The following is a 24,264-nucleotide window of genomic DNA, read 5'->3' as shown; positions in this document are numbered from 1 at the left end:
GGAAGGGAAGGCTTAAGGCTGAACCTTCAGAGAAGGAGTGTCCACTTTGGAAGTGACTTCACAGCGTGCGGTTGGGTGCCTGCGAGGTGCGCCGCGGCAGGTCTGCGGGCCCTTGCGCGGCTCCTGGCAGCTGGCACCGCACGTGGGCGAGCGTGCTCCCCAGGCTGCGCAGGTGGCGTGGGCTACGAGCCCAGTCCTCCCCCCGACCCCCCGGCCGGGATGCGCGCGCTCCGCGCTGTGTCGGGACTGTTGCTCCTGGGGGTGCTTCGAGCCTTACCGCAGGTAAGGGGGACGACAGGATCCTAGGGACGCGCCAACGAGCCAGAGCCCCCTTCTTGCCGTCATTGCCCTGAGCCCGGGACAGTGCAGGGCCGGTGGGACGAAGGGGAGAACAGGGGTGCTCCACAGCTAGTTCCCTGCCCAGCTGGGGTGAGGGGGCACAGGTGACAAGCAGGGGGACCGGAATCGCAAGTATTCACAGGTGGGCGGTTGGCTGACAGACTAGTAGGGGCGCCTTCTCCCGCCCTCTCAGGGTGCTGGGATGATTCATTCATTCATTCATTTAACATAAATGAGCAGAGGGGACTGCCTGCAGCAGATGGGCTGTTTGTGGCTGGGGGTCCTGGGCAGATCAGGTGAGGCCCATGGGGGTCTGGGCAGGACAGGTGGGGTCTCCCTTGGCCAGAAGAGGTTGGTATTCAGGCTCTCCCAGGGTCTAGGGAGGGAGGGGGAGTGAGGTGTGGGTGAGAAGCAAGGGTGAGCCAGCCAGATCAGACAGATTAGCTTCCCCCACCCTGTTCAGCCAACCAACGTGTAGATTTCGTGCCCTAGAGCACGTGGTGGGTGTCCACCCCTGGAAAAAGGTCAGCGGTGGGGCAAACATATGTTGTGGGAAGCCCCAGAACCGAATCTGGGTACTGCTTTAGGAAAACTGAGCACTTACCAGTGGCCCAGACCGAGCTAGGCACGGGGTGCGGGGAGAACTCAGGTTAATCAGATGTGGTCTACTGCCTAAGCACTGAGCGCAGGGTCTGAAGAGGAGACAGAGGTCCTGGTGGACCCCTGCATAGAACACAGTAGGTGTTGGTGAGTGCCTGCTGCCTATGGGTACAGAAGGCAAAGGTGGGAACAATGACATTCTGTTGGGGGAGGGGCAGGGCCCTCCCACCCCACTTTAATCCTACGGGAAGAGGGGGGCCCCAAAATGGAGTTCAGTCCAATTCATCCAACCTTAGGGCAGTGGGGGGAGGGAAGTGGAGTGGGCATCAGGCTGAAGGAGGGAAAGTGCACAAGCACCTGCTCCCCTTCCATCTTCAACAGGGTGATGTGAGACACCCCCCGCCCCCACCACACACACAACAGAGGGCAAAGGGGGGCAGCTGACAGCGTTGCACGTTACACGACAGAGGCCCTGGCTAGAGAACCCCCTGCTGGCCCTCCAAGCCCTCTGCTGATAACCTGGGGGAGGGGGAGAGTTTGGGGTGCCAAGCCTTGGGGAGATAAAGGGAAGGGAGGACTGTGAGAAGGGCTGTGACAGTTGCTAGCATTTGGTGGCTGGCGCTCATGTGCTTCCTTTCAATAGCGTGAAATCGCTTTCTAAATTAAAAAAATAATAGGTGTTTAATTACACAAGGAAAAAATGAATATATCCCCAATGCAAAAAGAAAAGAAGAAAATTGAAACCCTACAGATAAAACTAAATCGTTGGGTATCTTATCCTTATTCCTACGACGATGTAGCCACCATTATCGCTTTGGTGTTTCCTCTGCAGACCTTTATAAATGCACGTCCATATTTATATCTGTTTTGTAAAAATACATATGGTTTTCCATATCCTGTACTACATGGAACATACAGCTCTTTCTTCATGTGGCTTTTCCAATGTCTGCAGTGTGTCTTGGGGAGCTTTCCACATGGATACGTACAGATGTCCCACTGACCTTTTAAAATGCTATCTAGTATTCTACCAAACGGGGGGTTCCATCGTCTATTAACTCGTGTCCCTGACGGGTGGGCGGTAAGGTTCCTATCATTCTTCTTTGCTTGCTTGCGGGCTCGCAACGTGAGGCTCTTGCAACATACAGCCTCACGTGGATGCTTTGGGGAAAGTGTGTGCTTCCTTCTCAGAGAAGAAGCAGAGGAGAGTCTATCGAAGTGAACATGCATTCAAATTAAAAGATGCCACAGAATTGCCTCCCAGGGTGACTAGAGGCTTTTCTCTCCCACCAGCAGGGCATGAGTATAGAGCAGTGACTTCCCCACATCCCAGCCGGCTTTTGGTCTTATCAAAGTTTTTTTTTTTTTTTTATATTTTTGTCAATGTGACCGGTGAAGAGGGCCATATCCTTGTTGTGTTCATTTGCATTTCCTCCCTACTGGAGAGGCTGATCCTCCCTTGTCCCCTGTGGGCCCAGACATGGGTCATTTCTGGGCAGGAATTGGGGCGCCGGCGAGGGAGGGGCTGTCTGCCCATCTCGGTACTCCGCTGCCCCCTTCAAGCCTTCTTCCACCTCTATGGTTCCAGTAAGAACTTGGAAGTTTCATTATTAAAAAGAAAAAACAACCCCTCCCCCTGCCCCACCAAATGAGGGCTTGAATTTTAAATCCTTTCTTCTTCGCCATCCGATTTCACGTGACGCCATCAGTTTGTGGTGGGCTTTCTGAGGCAAGAATGCTCTCTGACTGTGTGTCACCTTCTGAGAAAGAGATTTAGCCTCTGATGCCTCTTCCTACAGTCTCCCCTCGAACGCTTTTGTAATGTGATCCAGGATTACTCTGGTGCAAATCCTGAGGGAAAAATTCATTGTCCGAGCGCCTCCTTCACTTCTCCATCCTTTTATCCAGGCTCCCTGGGGTGGAGGTGGCCGGACAGGGAGGCCCAAGACCTTTCCAGGAGTTCTGCAGATGCAGAGCTCCCCTATCATCCTCCTCCAGGCCAGCCTCCCTCCCACATCCACAGCCCCATTCCAGCTCCATTTTCCTCCCGCCAGATGTGGACCTCTGCCCTGAGTTAGCCATCCTGCTGAGGGAGGTTCTCAGGCATGTGGAGCTCCTCCCACCGGGGTTTCCAGAGCTCAGCTCCCAGGACCCCATGGAGTGGAGTGCTGACCTACGGATATGCCCGCAGGAGGGCAGGAAAGACTTTCTGGTTTTGTCTTGGAAAGGGCGGTCCCAATCCTGCCTGCGGGCAGAATCCCACTCTACATGAGAACGAGGGGACCCGGAGAGGGGGCCCCTGATGTGAAGAGGTGGAAGGAGATGTGGGCTGGTCTGAAGCGAGGCCTCGCCTTCCTTAGAGGGAAGCCAGGGCCGCCAGGAGACGATGGGGGAGCATTACTCAGCTTGAGAGCTGTCAGTGCTGGGAGAAGGGCAGCGTTTACTGTAAGTTTCTGCCTCTGCTCCCACTCATATCTGCCCTAGACTTGTTTGTTGAGCTGTGATTCATCCTTAGGCTCGTACACACCTTCCTCAACCCTCCCTTCACCTCAAGGAGCATCATTATAAGGAAAATGAAGCTGAGGGACGTCTGGGTCTGGGGACACTGGAAGGCTTGGGGGGGTGCGGTGTCCTAGGCACAGGTGGTTAGTTTAGTTCAGCCTGGACCGCATGTGGCCTTGTTGGACCCGTGGTGCCCTGACACCACGTGGGGGTGCCTTATCTGGCATCATGGTCCTCATTTTCCAAACAAGGCTGTGGAGGCTTAGAGGTGGAGGGGGGTCTTGCCCACAGTCCCAGGACTGGTCAGGGGCAGAGCAGGACCAGACCCCCAGGCCCGATGGACAGACTGTCCAAAAAGGCAGCTCCGGGCAAAGCTGGTCCTCCAGCTTCGTTCTCTCTTCCCTCTCCTGCCAGAGGCTGTTGGGGTGAGGGTAGGAAGACTCCATGCCGGAATCTTTGCTGCCTAGGGCTGAAAAGCACTGGGCATCCTCGGTGGCCTTGCTGGTGGGGAGTGGTGACTTAAACAAATACACATGCACACGTGAGTGTTGCAAGTTAAGTTTTATCTGGGGCAAAATGAGGACCGCAGCCCGGGAGACAACGTTTCAGATAACTCTGAGAAACTGCCCAGATATATAGGAGTTTTGCAACGAAGGACAGGTAATCGGAACGTCAAAAGATTATTGTCAAATAAAGAGAACCAGATATCTTAAGTTAGGAATTTAGCGCTTTTCTATGTATGGGAAGGTGCAAGATTCTGGGCTCACTGAAATCATTCCTCTGATATGCACCTTAGCTATCTGGAGCCTGTATTTTCACATCTTGAGTTTCCTCAGGGCTCACCAGCTCCCATTGGAGGGCTACAATCATTGGTGACTGCGACATCCTTTGTTTATTGATATGGCAGGAAATATTCCACTTATAAATAATCCATTCCATTTATAAATACTCAATTTATCAGGAGGGACTTTTAATATGCCAATCAGTTACTCATTGAGTGCGTAACTCTTCAGGTCCATTCATCCAAGTATTCATTCATTCATTCATAAAAATCTTAAAGGAGCAGCTGCTCTGTGCCAGACATGGCTCCAGGGCTTTCATCCCAGGCTGTTCCTGGTAATTACTCAGCCTCTTGTAGGCCTCTGGGGACAGGCCTCCCTTCCGTCCTGCCCAGGCAGCCCATGCCATCCTGGGTTACTCTGACATCTAGAAGGTCTTTAGGATGTGCTGAAATCTATCTCCTCGCAGCATCTACCCATTGGTCCTGGTTCTGGAAACTGCGGCTATGTAAGCAAGATGTGTCCACCTTCCTCAGAAATGCCTCCCAGTGAGGTGAAGACAGAGAACCCTGAGGGCCCCCCCGCCCGAGGTCTCCCAGTCCATCTCCCAGACCACCCAGGGCCTCCAACGTTTATTCCTCATGTGCCATGGGCGTCAAGGCTGCTCGCAATGTCACTGGGTGGACGTGCGTTGTAACAAAATAGCTTCAACCGAGGAGGTCAACGGAAGGCCCGGACCAGCAATCTCAGCTAACGATAGTCAGCAAAGAATTGCAAACTACCATGTTAAGTTTAAGCACAAAGCAAAGTTTATTTAAGCAAAGGTGCACTCTCAGAGAGGGAGAGAGAGAGAGAGAGAGAGAGAGAGAGAGAGAGCGCGTGCTTGGGCTGTTTCTGAGAGCGGGCTGTTTCAGTGAAGTGAAGCAAGCCCAAAGCAAAGTTCATCGAAGCAAAGGTGCACTCTCAGAGAGAGAGAGAGAGAGCGGGCTGTTTCTGCGAATTGAAAGCAGCATTCCTATACAGGCTAAGGGCTCTTTTAAGGAGCACTTTGCAGGGAGGCGGGGGTGACGGACAGGGGATCACTATTTGATTGACAGTCCCAAGCTCTGCAACGAGTTTACTGCTGTGCATGCTCTCACCACTGAATCGCTAAGAAACACCCACTTGGGGGCAAAACCACAGTGTAGATTTTATTATAATTATGATATAATGAGTTTGGGTTTACTATAGGTTATACGTCTGTCTAGTCTGGGCACGCACAGCCTGGGGACCTCCTCTTGTGTTACGGTGCCCCTCTTTATCAGGATAAGCTGCCCACCACACGGCCATAGTTTCACCTGTTCTGGGTGGGGGTCAAGGGAGAGTCCCCAGAGGGCTGGGTGCGTGACTCGATTTCTTCTTGTTTTTCTCTCCATTGTCACCTCCTTGCTGCTAATGTCTGACTAACTACCTAATGTTACCGGTTCATCCATTCCACAAATGTTTATCAAGCACCTACTGTGTGCCAGGGAGTGTTCTGGAGGCTTCAGGTGCCTCCAGGCCAGCACACCAGGTCTCTGCCTCATGGAGCTGACATTCCTCCAGGTTGACAGACAGTGAATGGACGGTGCTCCTTGCAGTGGAGAAGATTCTAACCAGGTAGTGTGAGAGGGCCTCAGCTACCCTAGGTGGGGAAAACAGGATGGCCTCTCCCTGGGAGGTGGGAACAACACAGGAGTGAGAACTGGAGGAACAGGACGGAGGCCAGTGTGGTGAGTGGCGTGAGAGGGTGGCGGGGAAGCAGGGAATAACACGGACTTCTGTCTGTGCTTGGAGGGTTGTGCCGGGGGAGTGACATCTGTCTGTCTGCTGGGGATGGGGCAGGACGGGGAGCCGGAAGCCCTGCTGTTGCTGTGGTCCAGGGGAGGGGTGGGTGGAGACGTGAAAACAGGAGAGTACTTTGGAGCTAGAATCGATAGGACCTGAGTATGGATTGGGTGTGAGTGCAGAGGGCAAGATGGGAATGGGGGATCCTGTCCAGGTTTGAGGGCTCCGCACCTGGCTGAATGGTGGTGTCGTTTACGGAGGTGGGAAAACTGGGTATGGGACAGAAAGGTGTTTTGGAGAAAAGCACGAGTTCTGTTTTGCACATGTCCAGTGTCAGTGTGGGGTTGAGTGTTGGAGTGGGGAGCTCTCTGCAGAGCTTGGGCCCCTGATGTGGTGCTGCCTGGCGGGGGTGGGGTGGGGTGGGGTGGGGATGGGGGAGGGAGCATCAACCCTCCCTCAATGGAGCCACCTTGCTTCTATTGATGTGGGCCAAGACCCCACATCTTTTGGGGGACCCTATGTTTTCCTGTTGATTCATTCCAACCCAGCGGTAGGATCTTCCATTCGTCCTGGTTACATTTTTTTTTTTTTTTTTTTTGGCTATGCCGCATGGCATGGGGATCTTAGTTCCTCAACCAGGATCGAACCTGTGCCCCCCCCAGTGGAAACTCGGAGTCTTAATGGCTGGACCGCCAGGGAATTCCATCTCATCCTGGTTACATTTGATATTCGTTTTCTCTTGCTGATGTAACAATCACAAATTTGGTGGTTTACAACAGCACAAATTTATGACCTTATAGCTCTGAAGGTCAAAAGTCTAAATAAAACAGGTCACAGCAGGGCTGCATTTCTTCCGGATACATTAGGGGGAAATCTGTTTCCTCGCCTTTTCCAGCTCCCAGAGGCTGCCTGTACTCCTTAGCTCATGGCCCCCAATCACTCTGGCCTCTGCTTTCATTGTTCCAGTTCCTTCTCTGACTCCGCCCCTCCTGCCTCCCTCTTATAAGGACCCCTGTGATTACATAGGGGCCACCAGGATGATCCAGAGTGATCTCCGCATCTCAAGACCCTAAACTTAGTCCCGTCAGCGTAGCCCCTTTTGCTGTATAAGTTAACATATTCACAAATTGCAGGAATTAGGACGTGGACGTTTTTAAAAATAAACATTTGTATTTATTACAGAAAAAGTAGAAAATAAACATACAGAGAAGAAAATTAAAAGCACCTATAAGCTCACTTAGTGTGTATCTTTTTTTTAAATTTTTATTTTATATTGGAGTATAGTTGATTTACAGTGTTGTGTTAGTTTCAGGTGTACAGCAAAGTGATTCATTTAAACATATACATATATCTATTCTTTTTCAGATTATTTTCCCATATAGGTTATTACAGAATATTGAGTAGAGTTTCCTGTGCTATACACACAGGGAACTCTTGTTGATTATCTAGTTTATATATAGTTGTGTGTGCATGTTAATCCCAAACTCCTATTTTATCCCTCCCTGCCACCTTTCCCCTTTGGTAACAGTTAGTTTGTTTTCTATGTCTATGAATCTCTTTCTGGTTTGTAAATAAGTTCATTTGTATAATTTTTTTAGATTCCACATATAAGTGATATGATATTTGTCTTTGTCTGACTTACTTTACTTAGTATGATAATCTCTAGGTCCATCCATGTTGCTGCAAATGGCATTATTTCATTCTTTTTCATGGCTGAGTAATATTCCATTGTATATATGTACCACATCTCCTTTATCCATTCATCTGGTGATGGACATTTATGTTGTTTCCATAGGTTGTGGACATTTTTGAGGACCATTATTCCACCTACCACATACTTCATGTCATCTTTTTTAAAAAGTCTTTTTTAAAATTGAAGTAGAGTTGACATACAATATTTTATTAGTTTCAGATATACAGCATAGTGATGCGACATTTATTGATATGTACTTTACGAATTGATCATCACAATAAGTCTAGTAACCATCTGTCACCACACATATTACGATGTTAGTGACAATATATTCCCTATGCTGTACGTTACATCCACATGACTTAATTAATTTTATAAGTGGAAGTTTATACCTTTTAATCCCCTTCATCTATTTTGCCCCCACTCCGCAACCCTGTCAAATCTTTTTTTGGAGACAGTAGAACATCATGGTTAAGGGTCAGCCTGCCAAGTTTACACCCTGCCTCTGACACTTACCATATGGTGCTCTTGGGCAGGTTAAGTCACTTCTCTGGGCCTCAGTTTCCCCATCCATAGAATGGGGATACTCATAGTAGCTAACTTGTAGGGCTGATGGAAGGATTATATGGAATATTAGATGAAAAGTGCTGAGAACAGCTCCTGGCATGTGGTGAGGGCTGTGTGGAGGTAAGCCATTATTAAGTGCCTGTTGTATGCTGGGCATCGTGGATGCAGGATGCAGGTGAACCAGTTACAGTCCCTGCCCTCCAGGGCGGCAGCATGGGAAGTGGAACATGGAAGGCAGTGTAATCAGTACTGTGTGGAGAACTGTCCCAGGCCTGCGGGAGCCCACAAGTTCCTGTCCTCACCTCTGCCTGGGTTGGAGGGGAAAAGCTCCTGGAGGGATGGAGGAGGTGGCCAGCCTGTACAGTTTGGGATGACAGGCTCTGTGCCATGGATACTGCCAACGTCCTCACCAACATCGAGGTCACACGGACCATCAGCAAGGGCGTCTGGGGCGGGCCCGGGGCTTGCTCTGGAAGCTCCGTCAGCAGGTTTCACGTGAGGGGCTCTGCACCTCCAGGGGGCTGAGAACTCCCAGAGGCATCGTCCATGGCCTCATTTCATTGCCTGCCGTGAGCCCCACATTATTCCCGTGCTCGGGGAGGGCATGGTCCCCTGAAATGGTTCCAACCGTCCAGGACCATGAAACTCCTAAACCAAACCTTCACCTTCCCACCCAGGACACATGCTCTCTCTGTCCTGACAGTCCGGGGGTGGGGCTGGGCCCAGCTTCCGCCCCGTGCAGACTGGGAGGACAGAGATGGTCCCTGCCGACGCCATCTGGGCAGGTGGGCTGACGCTGGGGAAGGCACCCCAGGCACCTCCAAGAGGGCTTGGAAAGCCGAAGTACCACTGGGGAGCTGACTCTCCGCCCATCCTTACTCTTCGACACCATCAAGTTTTCATTGGCGTTGCTAGTGTCCCTTGGTGGCTGGCTCTACAGGGGACTGTTATTCCAGGAAGGGGGTGGACTTTACCACGTCTGAGGTATAGCTGAGTGTGCATTTCAGACACTTGCTGTGGCCCCAGGACCTCCAGGAAGGCTATTATCTGAACAACAGGCTCACATGGCTGGCTTGGGGTTTCTCCTGGGCAGGAGGGTCGTCAGTGGGAAGCGAGGAATAAGAAGTTGCGGAATTTGGGCTCCGAGGCCAGACCTTGGTTTTGTTACTCACCTCCATCCTGTCCAACCCCTCACATATTAGCTGCTCTACAACCCTTAGTGGCTCCCTACTGCCAAAGGCAGTATTTCCCAAAGTCACTTCCAGGGAATCGTAGTTCCACGAGGAAAGGGCTCTACAGCCAGCTAAGTTTGGGAAACAGTTTGTCTCTCTACTCCCATTTCCCCACCCCGAACCTTTCCTTGGAGAATCAGGCAGCAAGTAAGCAGATAAAAGGCTCTGAGAAACCTCTCAAATGGAACCCAGGGATTCTTTGTGTTTCCTTTCTTGTTTTGCTTGTCACCTGCTGACATCCTGCAGCACCAGTGTTTGCTGGAACGCAGGGTGGGAAACGAGAGTTCAGTCAGTGCAGACTGAGGCCCTGAGTCCTGGGCCTCCTGTCCTGCTTTCACTGTCCAGCCCATCAAGACACTGAATGCCCCACAGCTCTATTCTTGCCGGCCTCTGTACCTTTGCCTCTGCGGAGCTTTCTGTCTGAGATTCCCTCCCCTCAAGAATCCTTCAACAAAACAAAGCAAAACAAAACAACCCCCAAAACGGAAGTTCTCCTCCAGGAACCATCATGAATCTCCCGTTAGTTCTTTTTCTCTGTTTATCTCATGACTCTTATGTTATTCCACTTTGTGCTAGTGATTCGTGTATTTTCCTGATCCCATCTGTGAGGGTCCCCTTCATCATTCATTCCATGGATTGTTATTTAGTGTCTCCCATGTGCCTGTCCTGGGAGCTGTCTTCACGAAACATCACTGTCTGGAGTTGGCCTCTGTGTCGTCCCCAGCACGTAGCACAGGGCCTGGTTCCTGCTGGGCCTTCAGTGAATGAGTGGTAGAGGGGACTCAGGGTTACTCTTTGTCTTCTCGGGAGGGGCCCTGTTTTCTTTTCTTTTTTAAACCCCACATTTGTTTATTTATTTATTTTTGGCTGTGTTGGGTCTTCGTTTCTGCGCGAGGGCTTTCTCTAGTTGTGGCAAGCGGAGGCCACTCTTCATCGCGGTGCGCGGGCCTCTCACTATCGCGGCCTCTCTTGTTGCGGAGCATAGGCTCTAGAGCGCAGGCTCAGTAGTTGTGGCTCACGGGCCTAGTTGCTCTGCGGCATGTGGGGTCCTCCCAGACCAGGGCTCGAACCCGTGTCCCCTGCATTGGCAGGCAGATTCTCAACCACTGCGCCACCAGGGAAGCCCTTATTTTCTTATCGTGACTGTCATTACTACAAAATCAGTGGCTTGAAACAACGCAGATTATTATCTTTCGGGTCTGTAGTTCTTAAGTCCGAAATGGTTGTCCCTGGGCTGGAATCAAGGTGTAGGCGGAGCTGTGCTCCTCTCTGGAGGCTCCAGGGGAGAATCCAGTCCCTTGTCTTTCTGGCTGCCAGAGGCCACCTGCACTCCTTGGCTCGTGGCCCCTTCCTCCGTCTTCACTCCAGCTGCATAGCATCCGTCTGATGCTGCACCCGTCCTGTCTCCTTCTCTGACACGCTGACTCTGACTCTTCAGCCTCCCTCTTTGCACTTTTAAGGACCCTTGTGGTTACATTGTGCCCCCTATAATCCAGGATCATCACCCCTTCTCAAGGTCACCGATTAGCAATTTTAATTCCATCTGCCACCTTAATTCCCCATTGCCATTTAAGGTGACATAGGTTCTGGGGATTAGGGCATGGACATCTTTGGAGGGGGACTATTCCGCTGACCACAGACCCCTTCCTTTTTTTTTTTGAATTGGTACAATTCTTTTTTTAAAAAATTAATTAATTAATGTTTGGCTGCACTGGGTCTTCGTTTCTGCACGCAGGCTTTCTCTAGTTGTGGCGAGCGGAGGCTACTCTTTGTTACCTTGCGTGGGCGTCTCATTGCGGTGGCTCCTCTTGTTGCGGAGCACGGGCTCTAGGCGCACGGGCTTCAACAGTTGTGGCACATGGTCTCAGTAGTTGTGGCGCACGGGCTTAGTTGCTCCGCAGCATGTGGGATCTTCCTGGACCAGGACTCGAACCCGTGTCCCCTGCATCGGCAGGTGGATTCTTAACCACTGTGCCTCCAGGGAAGTCCCACACAGACCTCTTCTCATCTTCCTGCATCCCACATGGAAGATACTCAGTGAGGATAAACTCATCAACTCTCATAAACTTCATCTCAGAGGAGGTGCTTACCTGTTTCTCCTGCCAGGGGCTCCAGGCTCCTTCCTCTTCCTTCCAGGCTCTTTCTGTATCTACTGTCTTTGGGTTTTATCTCCAGCTATGAGGCCAGGCTGCATGGAGCCATACACAGTTCCCCTCAGCTTCCTGGAGACCAGAGGTAGGAACTGGATCCCGAACATAGGTGTGATGGCCGTGAGGGATACGGCCAGGACAGGGACACGCTGTGTGTCATGGGTGTGTGTAAAGTCGGGGAGGAGGATGACTTCAGTTTCATGTGGTCTCTTGGTCTGGAGCTCAGGTGAACCCTCAGGGTGGAGGGAGGGTTCAGATCCCCCAGGACTAGGAGATGACAAAGCCCAGCCTGTTGGCAGAATAGCCTAGTGGTTACTTACTAGGTTTCTGTGGCCAGAAACCCGTGAACATGTCACCTTATACGGCAATGAGAATTTTGGAGCTGTGATTAAGGGTACAGACCTTGAGATGGGGAGATTAGCCTGGATTATCCAGGTGGGCCCAATGTCCTCACACGAGTCCTTAAAAGCAGAGAAACTTTCCTGGCTGCATTAAAGAGAGATGACACAAAAGAAGAGGGAGATGTGATAGGAGAAGGACTCTCCCCACTGTTGTGTGCTTTACAGATGGAGGAAGGGGGCCGCAAGCCAAGGAATGCGGCAGCCTCTAGAAGCTGGAACGACTTTAGTTGACAGCAAAGAGACGGGACCTCAGTCTTAACCACAAGGAAATGGATTTTCCCCTAGAGCCTCCAGCAAGGACAGAGCCTTGTCCACATCTTGATTTTCGCCTGCTGAGACCTGACCTGGATGAGGGTGATCAGGGAGTGGGGGGCGTGCCTGGGGAAGAGGAATGCATGAATGAGATCTGAAGGATGAGTTGGGATGTGCTGGACCTGGTGGATGGGATGCTCAGGGGAACAGCGTGTACAAGGCTGCTGGAGGGTGCACGTGGGAATGGGAAGAAGGCTGGTGGGAGAGGGCGCCTGAGGTTGCACAGGCCAGATGGGCCAGGGCTGGCCCGGCAGGGTCTCTTGGGCCACTGTCAGGACTTTGGCCTTTGTCCATAGTTCGGTTGGAAGCCATCTCCTCATCTTCAACAGGGCGGAGGGGAGGAGGCCAGATCTGTGTTTTGAAAAGATCGCTCTGGCGTCTGCACTGTAAGTGGGATGCGGGGGATGGGTGGATGTGAGGAGACCCTGGCTGGCCATTCTCAAGCCCAGAGGCGGGGAGGTGAGGAAGAGCTGGTGGGTTTGAGAGTAGAGCTGGAGGTTAAGCAGACGGGATGAGGGAAGCAGAGCCTGCTGGATAAGAGCCTGAGCCACATGGCTAAGGCCAAATCCTGTCTCTAACACTGCCTAGCTGTGGGACTTGAGGCAAGTTTCTTAACACCGCCGTGCCTCAGTTTCCCCATCTGTAAAATGGGATAGATGGTAGGTCTAGGTGAGGCCTGGGATTCTGCATTTCTAGCAAGTTCCCAAGTGGTACCAATGCCACTGGGCTCCGACACCTCACCGTGAGTAACAGAGGTGCGGGTGGGGTGCGCCTCCCAGCTCTGCCCAGCTCCGGCCCTTGTGGGTATTTTGCATCTGACCTGACTCCTCCATCTCCCGCCCCAGCGCCTCGCCCTCAGCTCTAGGCTCTCGGCTTCTACAGGTATGGCCTTGCTCCTGTGTCTCTGCAGCTGTGGCCAGGTGGGGCTTTTTTTTTTTTTTTTTTTTTTTTTTTGCGGTACACGGGCCTCTCACTGTTGTGGCCTCTCCTGTTGCGGAGCACAGGCTCCGGACACGCAGGCTCAGCGGCCATGGCTCACGGGCCCAGCCGCTCTGCGGCATGTGGGATCTTCCCGGACCGGGGCACGAACCTGGGTCCCCTGCATCATCAGGCGGACTCTCAACCACTGCGCCACCAGGGAAGCCCCAGGTGGGGCTTTTTGAAAGTGAAATTTACCAGGTTTTGTAGGGAAAACCAAATCAACCTGAAAATAAGTCTAGAAATGGGAAGGTTTCAGGCCACTCCGTCTTTATCTTGATGCCACTAAGCTTGGGCCACAGGCCTCTGGTTACATAGCTCATCACCCTGTGGACAACTTGCTCTGCCTCAAACCTGCTGGGGAACCCCATCCAAAAGCCCCCCCCTCCCAGGCCTCGGACTTCCCCCTCCCACTCTCCCCTTTCTGACCCCCCCTTCCCTCCCAGGCTGGGGTCAGAGGGTGGCCCAGCTGTCTCTCCCCCTTCCCCAGGGGCAGCAGGCGTTGATGGGCCATCCAGGGTCTGGGCCCACGGCCAGCGGAAACTGGCAGGGCCCTCACAATTCAGAGGCTGCTGTAGACGCCGGGGCTGCTGCTTTCTCTGCCAGGAGCTGCTATGGGTGAAGGGCCCATGTGAGTGGGTAGTAGGAGACCAAGGGGGGTGGAGGCAGTGGGGCAGATGGGGAGATGGCAGAAGGAGGGCAATGAATGGGGCCGGGGGTGAGGGCTGAGCCCGGGTGGGGGCCAGCTTTGGGGTACCACGGACAACGCTGCTAAGGCAAAGCTCAGGGCCCCGGTTCCACCCCTCTCTAGTTTCCGGGCTGGGAACACCCTGGGAAGATGGGGTTGCCTCCCCGACTGGAGTGCCGGCCCTGGACGGAGTTCTGGGACCCGTCAGCTCTCCAGCACACAGTAGGTGTTTGGTGTAGCCCTGGAGTGGTCAGGTCAGCTGACTGGACTCAGAGCCTGACCCTCCACAAGATGTGTGCTCTTGGGCAGACTCTTCACCTCTCCCAGACAGATTTCTGTGCTAATAGGGTCTCACAGGGCCCTTGGGCTCAGTAAGTGCTGTTGTTACTTCTGCAACGTGTGTGCATTGCATTGACCCATTTTCTGGGCGCTTGTAAAGCCATGACATCATAGTCAAAGAAAAGTCCCCAGTGTCTTTTCCAGAGAAGGCCAGTCACAGGGGCCTGGGGATGTCTGGGATGAGTGCTAGGGGATGGGGTGAGCTATGCCCCAGCCTGGACCCCACCTACATCTCTGGGAATGGCTGGGGGAAGCCGGGGTCGGCCCCTCCATGGGGTCGGGGGGGCCAGCCCTTCTCCCATAAGCCCCACCCGGGAACGGAGGCCCCCAAGTTCTCTACTCCCTTCTTGGGGCTCTGGTGGGCTTCAGCTGGACATCCTGGCTGAAATCCCACTGTCCCTGGGGACGGTGAGAAGCTCGCGCCCCCTGGTGGCAAACTACGGATTTACACAGATTTATTGTTGAAAAGAGCTGCCCTCTCCTTCCTGAGCACTTAGAATCCTAGGGGGTGCTACTATTTACACATGCGGTTTTGCACAATTGCTTTATTTCGCTCTCTCTCTTTATGTATACACTTTATTCTTATCACCTTTTACTGGACCTTTGGCTAGTTAGTTGCAGACATTTTGATCCTTCACGCCTGCCTATTTTAGCATGTTTCTTCTACAAAAAGGACATCTCTTACATAAACAAGTGTTCAGGCATTCAGCTGGATAGAACATAATCAAATGTAAAGCCCACATTCAAATCTCGCCAGTTATCTCAATATTCTCCTTTATAGCATATCCCCCTTCCCCGCCTGATTCAGGATCCAATCCACACATTGCGTTCAGTTCTCAGTCTTCAGCCTCTTCATACTGGAACATTCCACAGCTCTTCCTCATCTTTCATGCAGTGGCATTTTTAGAGTCCAGGCCAGTTGTTTTGTAGCACACCCCTCAGTTTGGGTTTATCTGATGTTTCCTCATGATTTGATTCAGATTGTGGACTTTTGGTAGGAAGACCACCGATGTGATGTGGCGTCCTTCTCAGCACATTGGACCTTTCTCATTTTCATGATGGGCAGCCTGTGGCCCAGAAAGGGAGAGAGAACTGAGGACACAGTGAAGCTCAAAATCTCCTGTCTGCGCTTAGTTGCTGTGTGACCTTGGGTGGGTAACTGCACCTCTCTGAGCTGCAGTTTCCTCATCTGTAATGTGGGGTGGTGATCTGGCCCCAAAGGGCTGGGGGTGGCCTAAAGGAGGTGATGTGTGACTCATGGTTGGTGGCGGGGGAGTGATAGGTAATACCATGGGTTCCCTCTTCTTCTCTGCCCCTCCCAGCCCTCCACTGACCCAGGGTGAGGTGGCAGGAGATGAAGGACAAGCATTTGGGCTCCCCTCAGCTGTCCCCTCAGGCCCTGGGAGAGTGATCAGGGCCACGTCCCCGTCAGAGCCCACAGCTATCAGTGAGAGGAGCAGGCAGGCCAGGAGGGGAAAACCCAGGCCAAGGGCCCAGAATTTCCCACACAATCAGCAGGCCTAGCAGGGCTGAACCCTCACACCACCTGCCCCCCAGCCCACCCCAGCCACAGGCTTCCGAGCTCGCATGGTGAGACGCTGTGGGTCAGGGAGAAGCTTGGGTTGTCCTGGCAGGTCTCTGCCCCTAGACAGGCTCTGTTTACTTGAGAAGAATGAGATTCCTCTGGAGGGGATGGCTGGGCGCCATTGGCAAACAGACTGTCCTCAAGGCCCCGGGCTCTGGATTACATGAGACGCATAAGTGCTGTGTGACTGGTGTCTGCAAATGTAGGTTATGTTTATCATTTCGAATTTATGTGGCAACATTTCAGATGTGCAGACAAAGAAAAATGAAGAATGTAGTTGACACTCCACGTGTCCACCTTCCAGCCACGCTGGCCTCCTTGCTGCTCTCTGCCCATAGCAGACGTATTCGTTTATTATTTTCACAGTTCCCTCGGGTGGAGAAAAGACTAGGGAATCCCCTTGGGCCGGCCAGGCCTCTCCCCAGCAGGTAAAAGGCTTCTGCTTTCCTCCCCCAAACCAAGAAAGCCCCTACCTCATTCATCCCATGAGTGGCCACCTCCTGTCTGCCAGGCATCATCTCGGATGCTGAAGACACAGAGGTGGGACACAGCTCCCTCCTCCCCTGTCTCCCCCACTCCCTCCCACTCTCCCTTCCTGGAGCTCCCTGTTATGGGTCTTCCCAGAAACCTGCTTCATGCTCCCCTCTCATTCAGCAGGAAGGACAAAGTTCCTTCCCCCAAACTCAGCAGAGGCTCTCCTCTCATGAACCAGCCCCTAACAGAGGGGCTTAGCTTTCAAGGAGCCCTGGGAACACTGGGGAGCTTGTTAAAAATGCCTATTCCTTAAAAAAAATGAGTCCTGACTCTACTTCACACCAGACACCAAAATGAAATCTGAATAGGAAAGGCTAAGTAACACCATCTAGAAGACAATGTAGGAGAATATCTAAATGCATTGGGTGGGCAAATATTGGACATTAAATAGGACATTAACTGTAAAAGTAAAGATTGATACATTGATTGCACTTCATTAGAACTAAGAACCCTGTTCATCACAAGACTCCAGTAAGAAAGTGGAAAGGCAAACCATAAGATGGGAGATGAGGTTTGCAGTGCATATATTCAAAAAGAACTTGTATCCAGAATATATAAAGAATTCCCACGTATCAGGAAGAAAAGTCGGACAATCTAATTTTTTAAAAAATGGACAAAAGACCTGAATATGCATCTTACAAGAGAGAATATCCAAACAGCTGATAAACATGTGAAAAAGTACCCAACATCATCACTCATCAGAGAAATGCAAATAAAAGACGCAATGAAATTCCACTATATGCTCACCCAAATGGCTAAAATTAAAAAAAACTGACTATACTAAGTGTTAGCAAAGATGTGGGGCAACTGGAACACACACCCTGCAGTGAAATGTCAATTAGTACAATTTAGAAAACTGTATGGAGAATGAATCAGAGCCAAGCGTACACATACTTTGGCCCTACAATTCCACTCCTGGGTATACATCCAATGGAAATGTGTGCATATGTGCACCAAAACATAGGTACAAGCAGGTTCCTAGTGGGATTATTCATAATGATCAAAAAAGTGGAAACAACCCAAAGGTCCATCAAGAGTAGAGTAGAGGGGCTTCCCTGGTGGCGCAGTGGTTGAGAATCTGCCTGCTAATGCAGGGGACACGGGTTCGAGCCCTGGTCTGGGAGGATCCCACATGCCGCGGAGCAACTAGGCCCGTGAGCCACAACTACTGAGCCTGCACGTCTGGAGCCTGTGCTCCACAACAAGAGAGGCCGCGATAGTGAGAGGCCCGCACACCACGATGAAGAGTGGCCCCCGCTCGCTGCAACTAGAGAAAGCCATCGCACAGAAACGAAGACCCAACACGGCAAAAATAAATGAATAAATTAATAAACTCCAACCCCCAACATCTTCAAAAAAAAAAAAGAGTAGAGTAGATACATTGTGCGTATTCAGGGGATGCAATACTGCAAGGCAGTGAACTTGAATGAATGGTTGCTGTTTGCAACAATGTGGGTGATTCTCACAATAGAATTTTGAGTTAAAAAAGCCAGTTGCCAGGGTGTACGTTTCTATCTAGGTAAAGTTCTAAAGCGGACAAAACAAATCTCTGGTGTAGAAGTCAGGTTAGCGGGGGGGGGGGACTTTCGTGGCGGGAAGGGGCAGGAGGTGGGTGCTGGGTACTAGTATCTTGTTTCTGGATCTGGGTGCTGGTGGCAGGATGTGTTTATGCTGTAAAAATTCAGTGTGTATATACTTGAGATCTGTGTGCTTTTCTGCATGAGTGCTAGACATCAACAGACAAGTTTACCAGAGCTTCTTGTTGCTGGGCCCATGCTGGAAGCCAAGTAGGAAGCAATTGAATTATTCCCAGGGAGAGAGGCTGGGGGCTGGGACCAGGTGGAGGAGGTGGGGATGTTGGTCCGAAGGGGCTGAGAGAATTTGCTGATGGGCTGGGTGTGAGTACTGGAGGAGAGCGTCAAGGGAGATTTCAAGGTTTAGGGCCTGAGTTATGGAAGGCTGGGGTTGCCTCCACCTCCGCTGGGAAGACCAAAGGTGGAGCGGGTTCCAGGAAGTTTCTGTCCTGACTTCTATAACGTGAGGCTCCACCTCAGGCCTGGCCTGATAGCAAGTGGAGACCAGGCCTCCTGGGACCTGAGGGGCAGGATGGAGGGTGGGTGTCTGGGACCCTCCTGGTCTCACCAGTGTGTTTCACCCTCCAGGGTCGAGTCTCCGAGGATGCCTGTGGAGGGGACTCCAGCCGCTACTACAACGAGGCTGCCGGGAAGTGCTGCTACCGCTGCCCCGAGTGTGAGTAGGGGTGTTGGGAATGGGGACGAGAGGGGAGTTTTGTCCTCAGGTTACAACACTCCTGGGAGATTGGTGAGTGGGAAAGACCCGAGCCAACATCGTCATTGCCATTGGCTACAGGTTTTAATGAACAGCTGCTCCTTGTTGAATTCTCCCGGCGTATACACTAGTCTGAGGCCTCCCGCGCACTGCGTCCTCCCATAGGATCTTCACCATCATCCTTGGTCATCGCCATTTTGCAGATGAGACTTTTAGGGGTGCTGCAAGGTTAAGCAAGTTGCCCAAGGTCACAGAGCTGGGAAATGGGGGAGCCAACTGGGGCTGGAGCCCAGGGTTCTATGACCCCAGAGCCTGGGCTATTGACACCCCCTGACCGCCGCTCATTTCCGGACCTACGAGCAGTTGGCAAGCCTCAGCTTTCCTGCCCTGGGAACTCGTTTTTCCCAGGGCTGCCAGGACTATAGCTCACTTGGGGACCAGTCTCCGTGCCCAGAGCTCACTTCCTGGAAGGCTCACCTGCCCCCAGCACAATGGTGGGCCCCATGAGTAGCTGAAGGGCACCAACAGGAAATCCTTCCAGAACAGGCATGGGTCTTGTTCTCCCCACTTTGCAGATGAGGCTCAGGGTCACAAGGTCATGAAGCATCCCCATTCCCTGTGGTTGTCATCAAAGTCTCAAGGCACATCCAGTGGCCTTAGCTGCAAGGGGCTCAGCTGTGGTCTCTGACCTCCGGGAACAGGGACTCATAGTTATGCCAGCAGAGGGTGTGAGGGAGGACTGCACCTATGGGCTCATCATAACTGCCTCTCGCTTTGAGGACAGCAAGCCACTGGAAGTGGGCAAGGGTCTTCAGGACAGGTAGAGGGCCCAGCATTGCTGTCTGGAGGATGGCGACAGGCCACAATGCACAAGATCGCCAAGGGTATGTGGCCCGAGCTGGGCAGGAACCCTGGTCAGTCTGTTCCTAGACCTGCAGCCTCTTTGCTCCACCATGAGCGCAGACCCAGCCCGTGCTCAGGCCACCAAGGACCAAGAGAAATATTTTGGGAGAGAATTTGATACTTTTTATTTCCAAAAATGATTGTAAGAGGTCATTGTAGGGGAAAAAGTAGAACTTCATTGGACTGTCTCGCTTTTATTTTCTGGTTTAGTGTTGGACTTGAAGTATGTAACAGGTGGGTTCCCCTGCTTTTTTAGTGCTTGGGACTTTAGTGCCTTAAGGGCTGGCCACCCACATACCCACCCACCCACGTAACTGCCTGTCTACCTAGCTGTTCTTTCACTCACTCACTAACCTGTCCATCTCTCCCTCCTCCTGCCTCCCATCCCCCTTCCCTTTCTTTCTGCCACCATACATCTACCTATCTGTCTCAGTCTGCTCAGGCTGCCATAACAAAATACCGCAATACTGCAGACTGGGGGCTTAAACAACACTGCATCTCCCCAGGAGAGCAGCGGTCAGGGTTCCTGAGTGGTGTGGCCCACAGGGCTCTGTGACTTTCCATAGGACCTGCAATCCCAGCCACAGGGAGAAAGACAGACACTTCCTTCCCATGCCCCCCAGCCCCCCTTGATGCCTGCCTGGCAGGGCTTGATGGGGAGTGGGTGGGGAGAGAGAGGGTGACATCTCAGTCTCAGGCTCCCTCCACTTAGATGCTGTAACTTGGGAAAAGGGGGCTCCCTTCCCCCACATGTTCGGTCTCCAAGGCCCAGTGACCGGGGGTGGCTGAGCGCCCCATGCTGGTGTGGTGGGCGGGGCATTTTGCTGGAGTTTTATTGACCCTGTGCTTCCGGGCATGCAAGAAAGGAAAAATGAAAAACCCACAAAAACCCCTTCCTTTGTCTCTCGGGGAAATTTCTGACATTTTGCCCGCTGTCTGCAATCAGCACTCAGCTGTGTACCGGGGCCGGTTGGTGGAGGAAGGAAACGGGGAGACCTTTGAGATTGAGAAATTAAGATGTCATCAGATCCCTCCTCCCACCCAGGCCTGTTATGCCGTTTCTAACATCCTCAACAGTTGATCCCCAGCCCTCTGCTTACACACCCCCCAGTGACGGGGAGCTCACTTACTGACTCATAACAACAGCAATGGTTATCATTGGTGGAGCATGTGCCACGCCAGCCACAGTGCTGAGCCCTGTAACTCTCTTAGCTCATTGAGCCCTGATAGGAACCCCAAAGAGGAAACTTGCACACGGCGAGGATCAGGGATTTGCCCATGGTCACACGCTAGTAAGTGGCTCAGGCGGGGCTCAAACACGGCTGTCTAACTAGAGTCCTGAGCCCTTCGCTCTTATTTGGTGCTGACCCCGAGGCATTGCATTTGGAGAGGCAGCAGGACATACCAGTGAAGAGCCTGTGTGCGGGCTACCCCCCTTCCTATTCTGCACCCTCCTTCCTGGATCACCCTACCTTTTGTGCCCACACTCACCCCCCATAGGAGGGGTCTCCCCTGCAGGCGTGGGGGGATGATGTGAAGCCAGGCCTGGTGTTAGGCAGAGAGCACAGTTTGTTTGGGGCCAGGCGGGTGTACCCCATCTTGTCCTGGGGGAGCTGAGGGTTTCTCCAAGGAGGAAGCGGAGGCCTCCCCTGCCCTCCCTGCTCTGGCTGAGCTCGGCTGGTCCACAGTTCCCTCCCCATTTGCACTCCTTCTTCAGGGCAACAGGGGGGACACTCGACAAACATCTTTCAGCCCCAATTCCAAAGCACAAGAAGAAAGCATCTGGTTCCCCAAGGCGAGGACTGCCCTGGACCACTGCTAGTGGGGCGGGGGCGGTGGGAATGAGGGCAGTTCTCCAAGAAGGGCAGCCTGTGGGCTGAAAAGTCCTTCCAAAATATGTCTGCTGCAACAGGCAGTTAGCATCTGGGAACCATGAGAACACACTCCTGGGGGACCTAACCTTGTTGGAAAATGCAGGGTGGACTTCCTTGAGGAGGTGGCATCCAAAGGCATCCTGAGGACAAGCAGGGGTTGGCCAGGCCAAGGTGGGGAGGAGGTGTGCTCTGGTTAGAGGACACAGAATATGCCAAGGCCTGGAGTGGGCAAGGATGGGCATTCAAGACCTGGGAGGGGCTCCATTTGGCGGAAGCAAAAGGGGTGAAGGGGGTTGGGGAAAGGCAGGGCGGAGGGGCTGGCGGCCCAGACTCAACGAAGAGCAGTTCTGCCCGTGGGAGTTTCGGGGGCCAAAGCAGCTGGCGCCGGCCTGCCTAATGCTGAGGCAGAGATGAGAGGTAGTGACCGGAAAGTGAGGACAAACTGTGAGAACATCTGGAGTCAGAAAGGCGCTGAGCGGAGACTGGGAGGATCAGGACAGAGGGACACTTGGGAACCAGTTCTCAGAATCAGCACAATCCCTGAGCCTTTCTTAACCATTTCGTTTCTGATTCTGAAAGTGGTGCTCAGGGGAGAAGATCTACGTGAAAGATGGGAAAAGAAGAAACTAGCAGTCAATAAACACTCATCATTTTTCTGCTCCCTCTACTCCAGGGCCCATGGCCTTTCTGTCCTCTGCACAAGCCACGCCTTTTCCTCCCCTAGGGCCTTTGCACTGGCCATTACCTCTGCCTGGAATGCTCCCAGCCCACCCCCACCCCGGCCCCTGCCCAGCTGCGTCCTTCAGTCCTTTGGGACTCAGTAGGCCCCCCCATCCCCCGCTGTCTCACTCTGTCACTCCACTCTCCACTGCTTTCCTCTCCCTGAGCTCCTGCTGTATGTTCTTTGGAGTCTGTCTCTGAAGTCTGAACCCACTTGCTAATTTCTTTTTTTTAAATATTTATTTATTTGTCTGCGTCGGATCTTAGTTGCCGCACGCGGGATCTGTTTTTAGTTGCGGCATGCGAACTCTTAGTTGCGGCATGTGGGATCTAGTTCCCTGACCAGGGATCGAACCCCGGGCCGCCTGCATTGGGAGCACGGACTCTTAGTCACTGGACCACCAGGGAAGTCCCGCTAATTTCTTTCTTTACATGCTGTCTCTTTCCCAGGCTAGAGTGTCAGTTCCATGAGGGCAGGGACCTCACCTTCAATCTCTTAAATCAGTGCTTGGGGGCTTCCCTGGTGGTCCAGTGGTTAGGACACCGCACTTCCACTGCAGGGGGCATGGGTTCGGTCCTTGGTCGGGGAACTAAGATCCCACATGCTGCAGCATGGCCAAATAAATAAATAAAAATAAATCAGTCCCTGGCGCGAAGTTGGTGGTCAGTAAGTGTGAGTCTAGTGAGTCAGACTGACCCCCAACTCAGTTACTCTGAACCTGTGAGTGTGTATCCTGCAACAGAGGGTTTTCTAAAGTTCACGCCAGAACAGCCCCTGGTGCTGAGAGGTGATTTTAAAGGGACCCAGGAGGGGAATCTGGAAAGGATCAGGTGATCAGGAAAGGTCCATGGTAGGGGGGTGGTTTCAGCCGGACCTGGCTAGATACGAAGGGTTCCCTGGGGTGGAAATGGAGATGGAGGGGGTATCTCTCATATCAGTTTCCTGGGCTGCCATTCACAAAGTACCACAAACTGAGTGGCTTCAACACCAGCAATTCATTTTCTCACAGTTCCGGAGGCTAGAAGTCCAGGAGCAATGTGTTGGCAGGGCTGTGCTTCCTCTGAAGGCTGCAGGCAAGGCTCTGACCTCTCTCCCAGCTTCTGGTGGTTCCCTGGCTTGTGGCAGCCTACCTCCACTCTTCATGCGGGCATCTTCCTGTGTGCATATCTGTCTCTGTATCTAAAATTTCCCCCTTTTTCTAAGGACACCAGTCATACGGAATGAGGGCCCACCCTAACGACTTCATGTTAACTTGATGACCTCTGTAGGGGCCCTGTCTTCAGATCAGATCACATTCTGAGATACTGGAGGGTTAGGACTTCACTTTTTTGGGGTGGGGGGCATAATTCAACCCATAACAACATTCCAGGACATCTGAGGAGTGCTAGAGAAAAGATGGGAGAGGCCCAGGCTGGCTGGGGTACAGAGTACATGAAGCAAATGAGGTACAATGACGCCAGACCAGGAGTCCGCAGACAAGAGTGAGGCCTGGGTGTGCCAGGCTGAGGAGTCTGTATTGCTTAGGTTGTCAGAACACGTATTGATCGAATACGTGCCAGCCCCTGTGACGGGGGACTCATTGGTGAGCAGACACAGAAAGATCCATCCTTGAGGAGCTGACACTCATGTGGGAAATCCAGACACTAAGTTTATCCTCTAAATAAATATGGAATTACAACAGAGTTAGGTGTAAGAGAGCAAGGTATGTGGGTCTCTGACGATTTATAACAGGGGTCCTGTCCAAGTTGCTGAGGAAGTGATGCCTTGACTATGATGTGAAGGCTGAGTGGGAGTTTACTAGGGGAAAGAAGGGAAAAGCAGTCCTGGCAGAGGACCAGCTTGTGCAAAGGCCCTGGGGCAGAAGGGAACATGGCCACCTTGGGGAACAGGGAGACTCCAGTGTGGCTAGAGAATCGAGCCAGGGGTATATGAGTGGGCATTGACCATGGTAAAGACCTAGACCTCTCTCCTGGGA

General features: G+C 52.4%; 1 protein-coding gene across 1 annotated transcript in view; it reads left to right on the top strand.

Moving 5' to 3' along the window:
- Nucleotides 1–219: 219 nt before the first annotated feature.
- Nucleotides 220–24,264, top strand: part of TNFRSF8 (TNF receptor superfamily member 8) — a gene marked incomplete at both ends in the record, with an annotated part of 64,290 nt that continues 40,245 nt past the window's right edge. The window contains 2 exons of the mRNA XM_082676167.1: nucleotides 220–282; nucleotides 18,665–18,752. Of these exons, the coding sequence (XP_082532293.1) occupies nucleotides 220–282; nucleotides 18,665–18,752 (151 nt within the window). The remainder of the gene's footprint in view (nucleotides 283–18,664; nucleotides 18,753–24,264) is intronic.

Source organism: Grampus griseus, assembly GCF_964374135.1.
Source record: "Grampus griseus genome assembly, chromosome: 1".
Lineage (NCBI taxonomy): Eukaryota > Metazoa > Chordata > Mammalia > Artiodactyla > Delphinidae > Grampus > Grampus griseus.
Note: the sequence above shows the minus strand (reverse complement) of the source record. Positions and strands in the feature narration are given on the sequence as shown.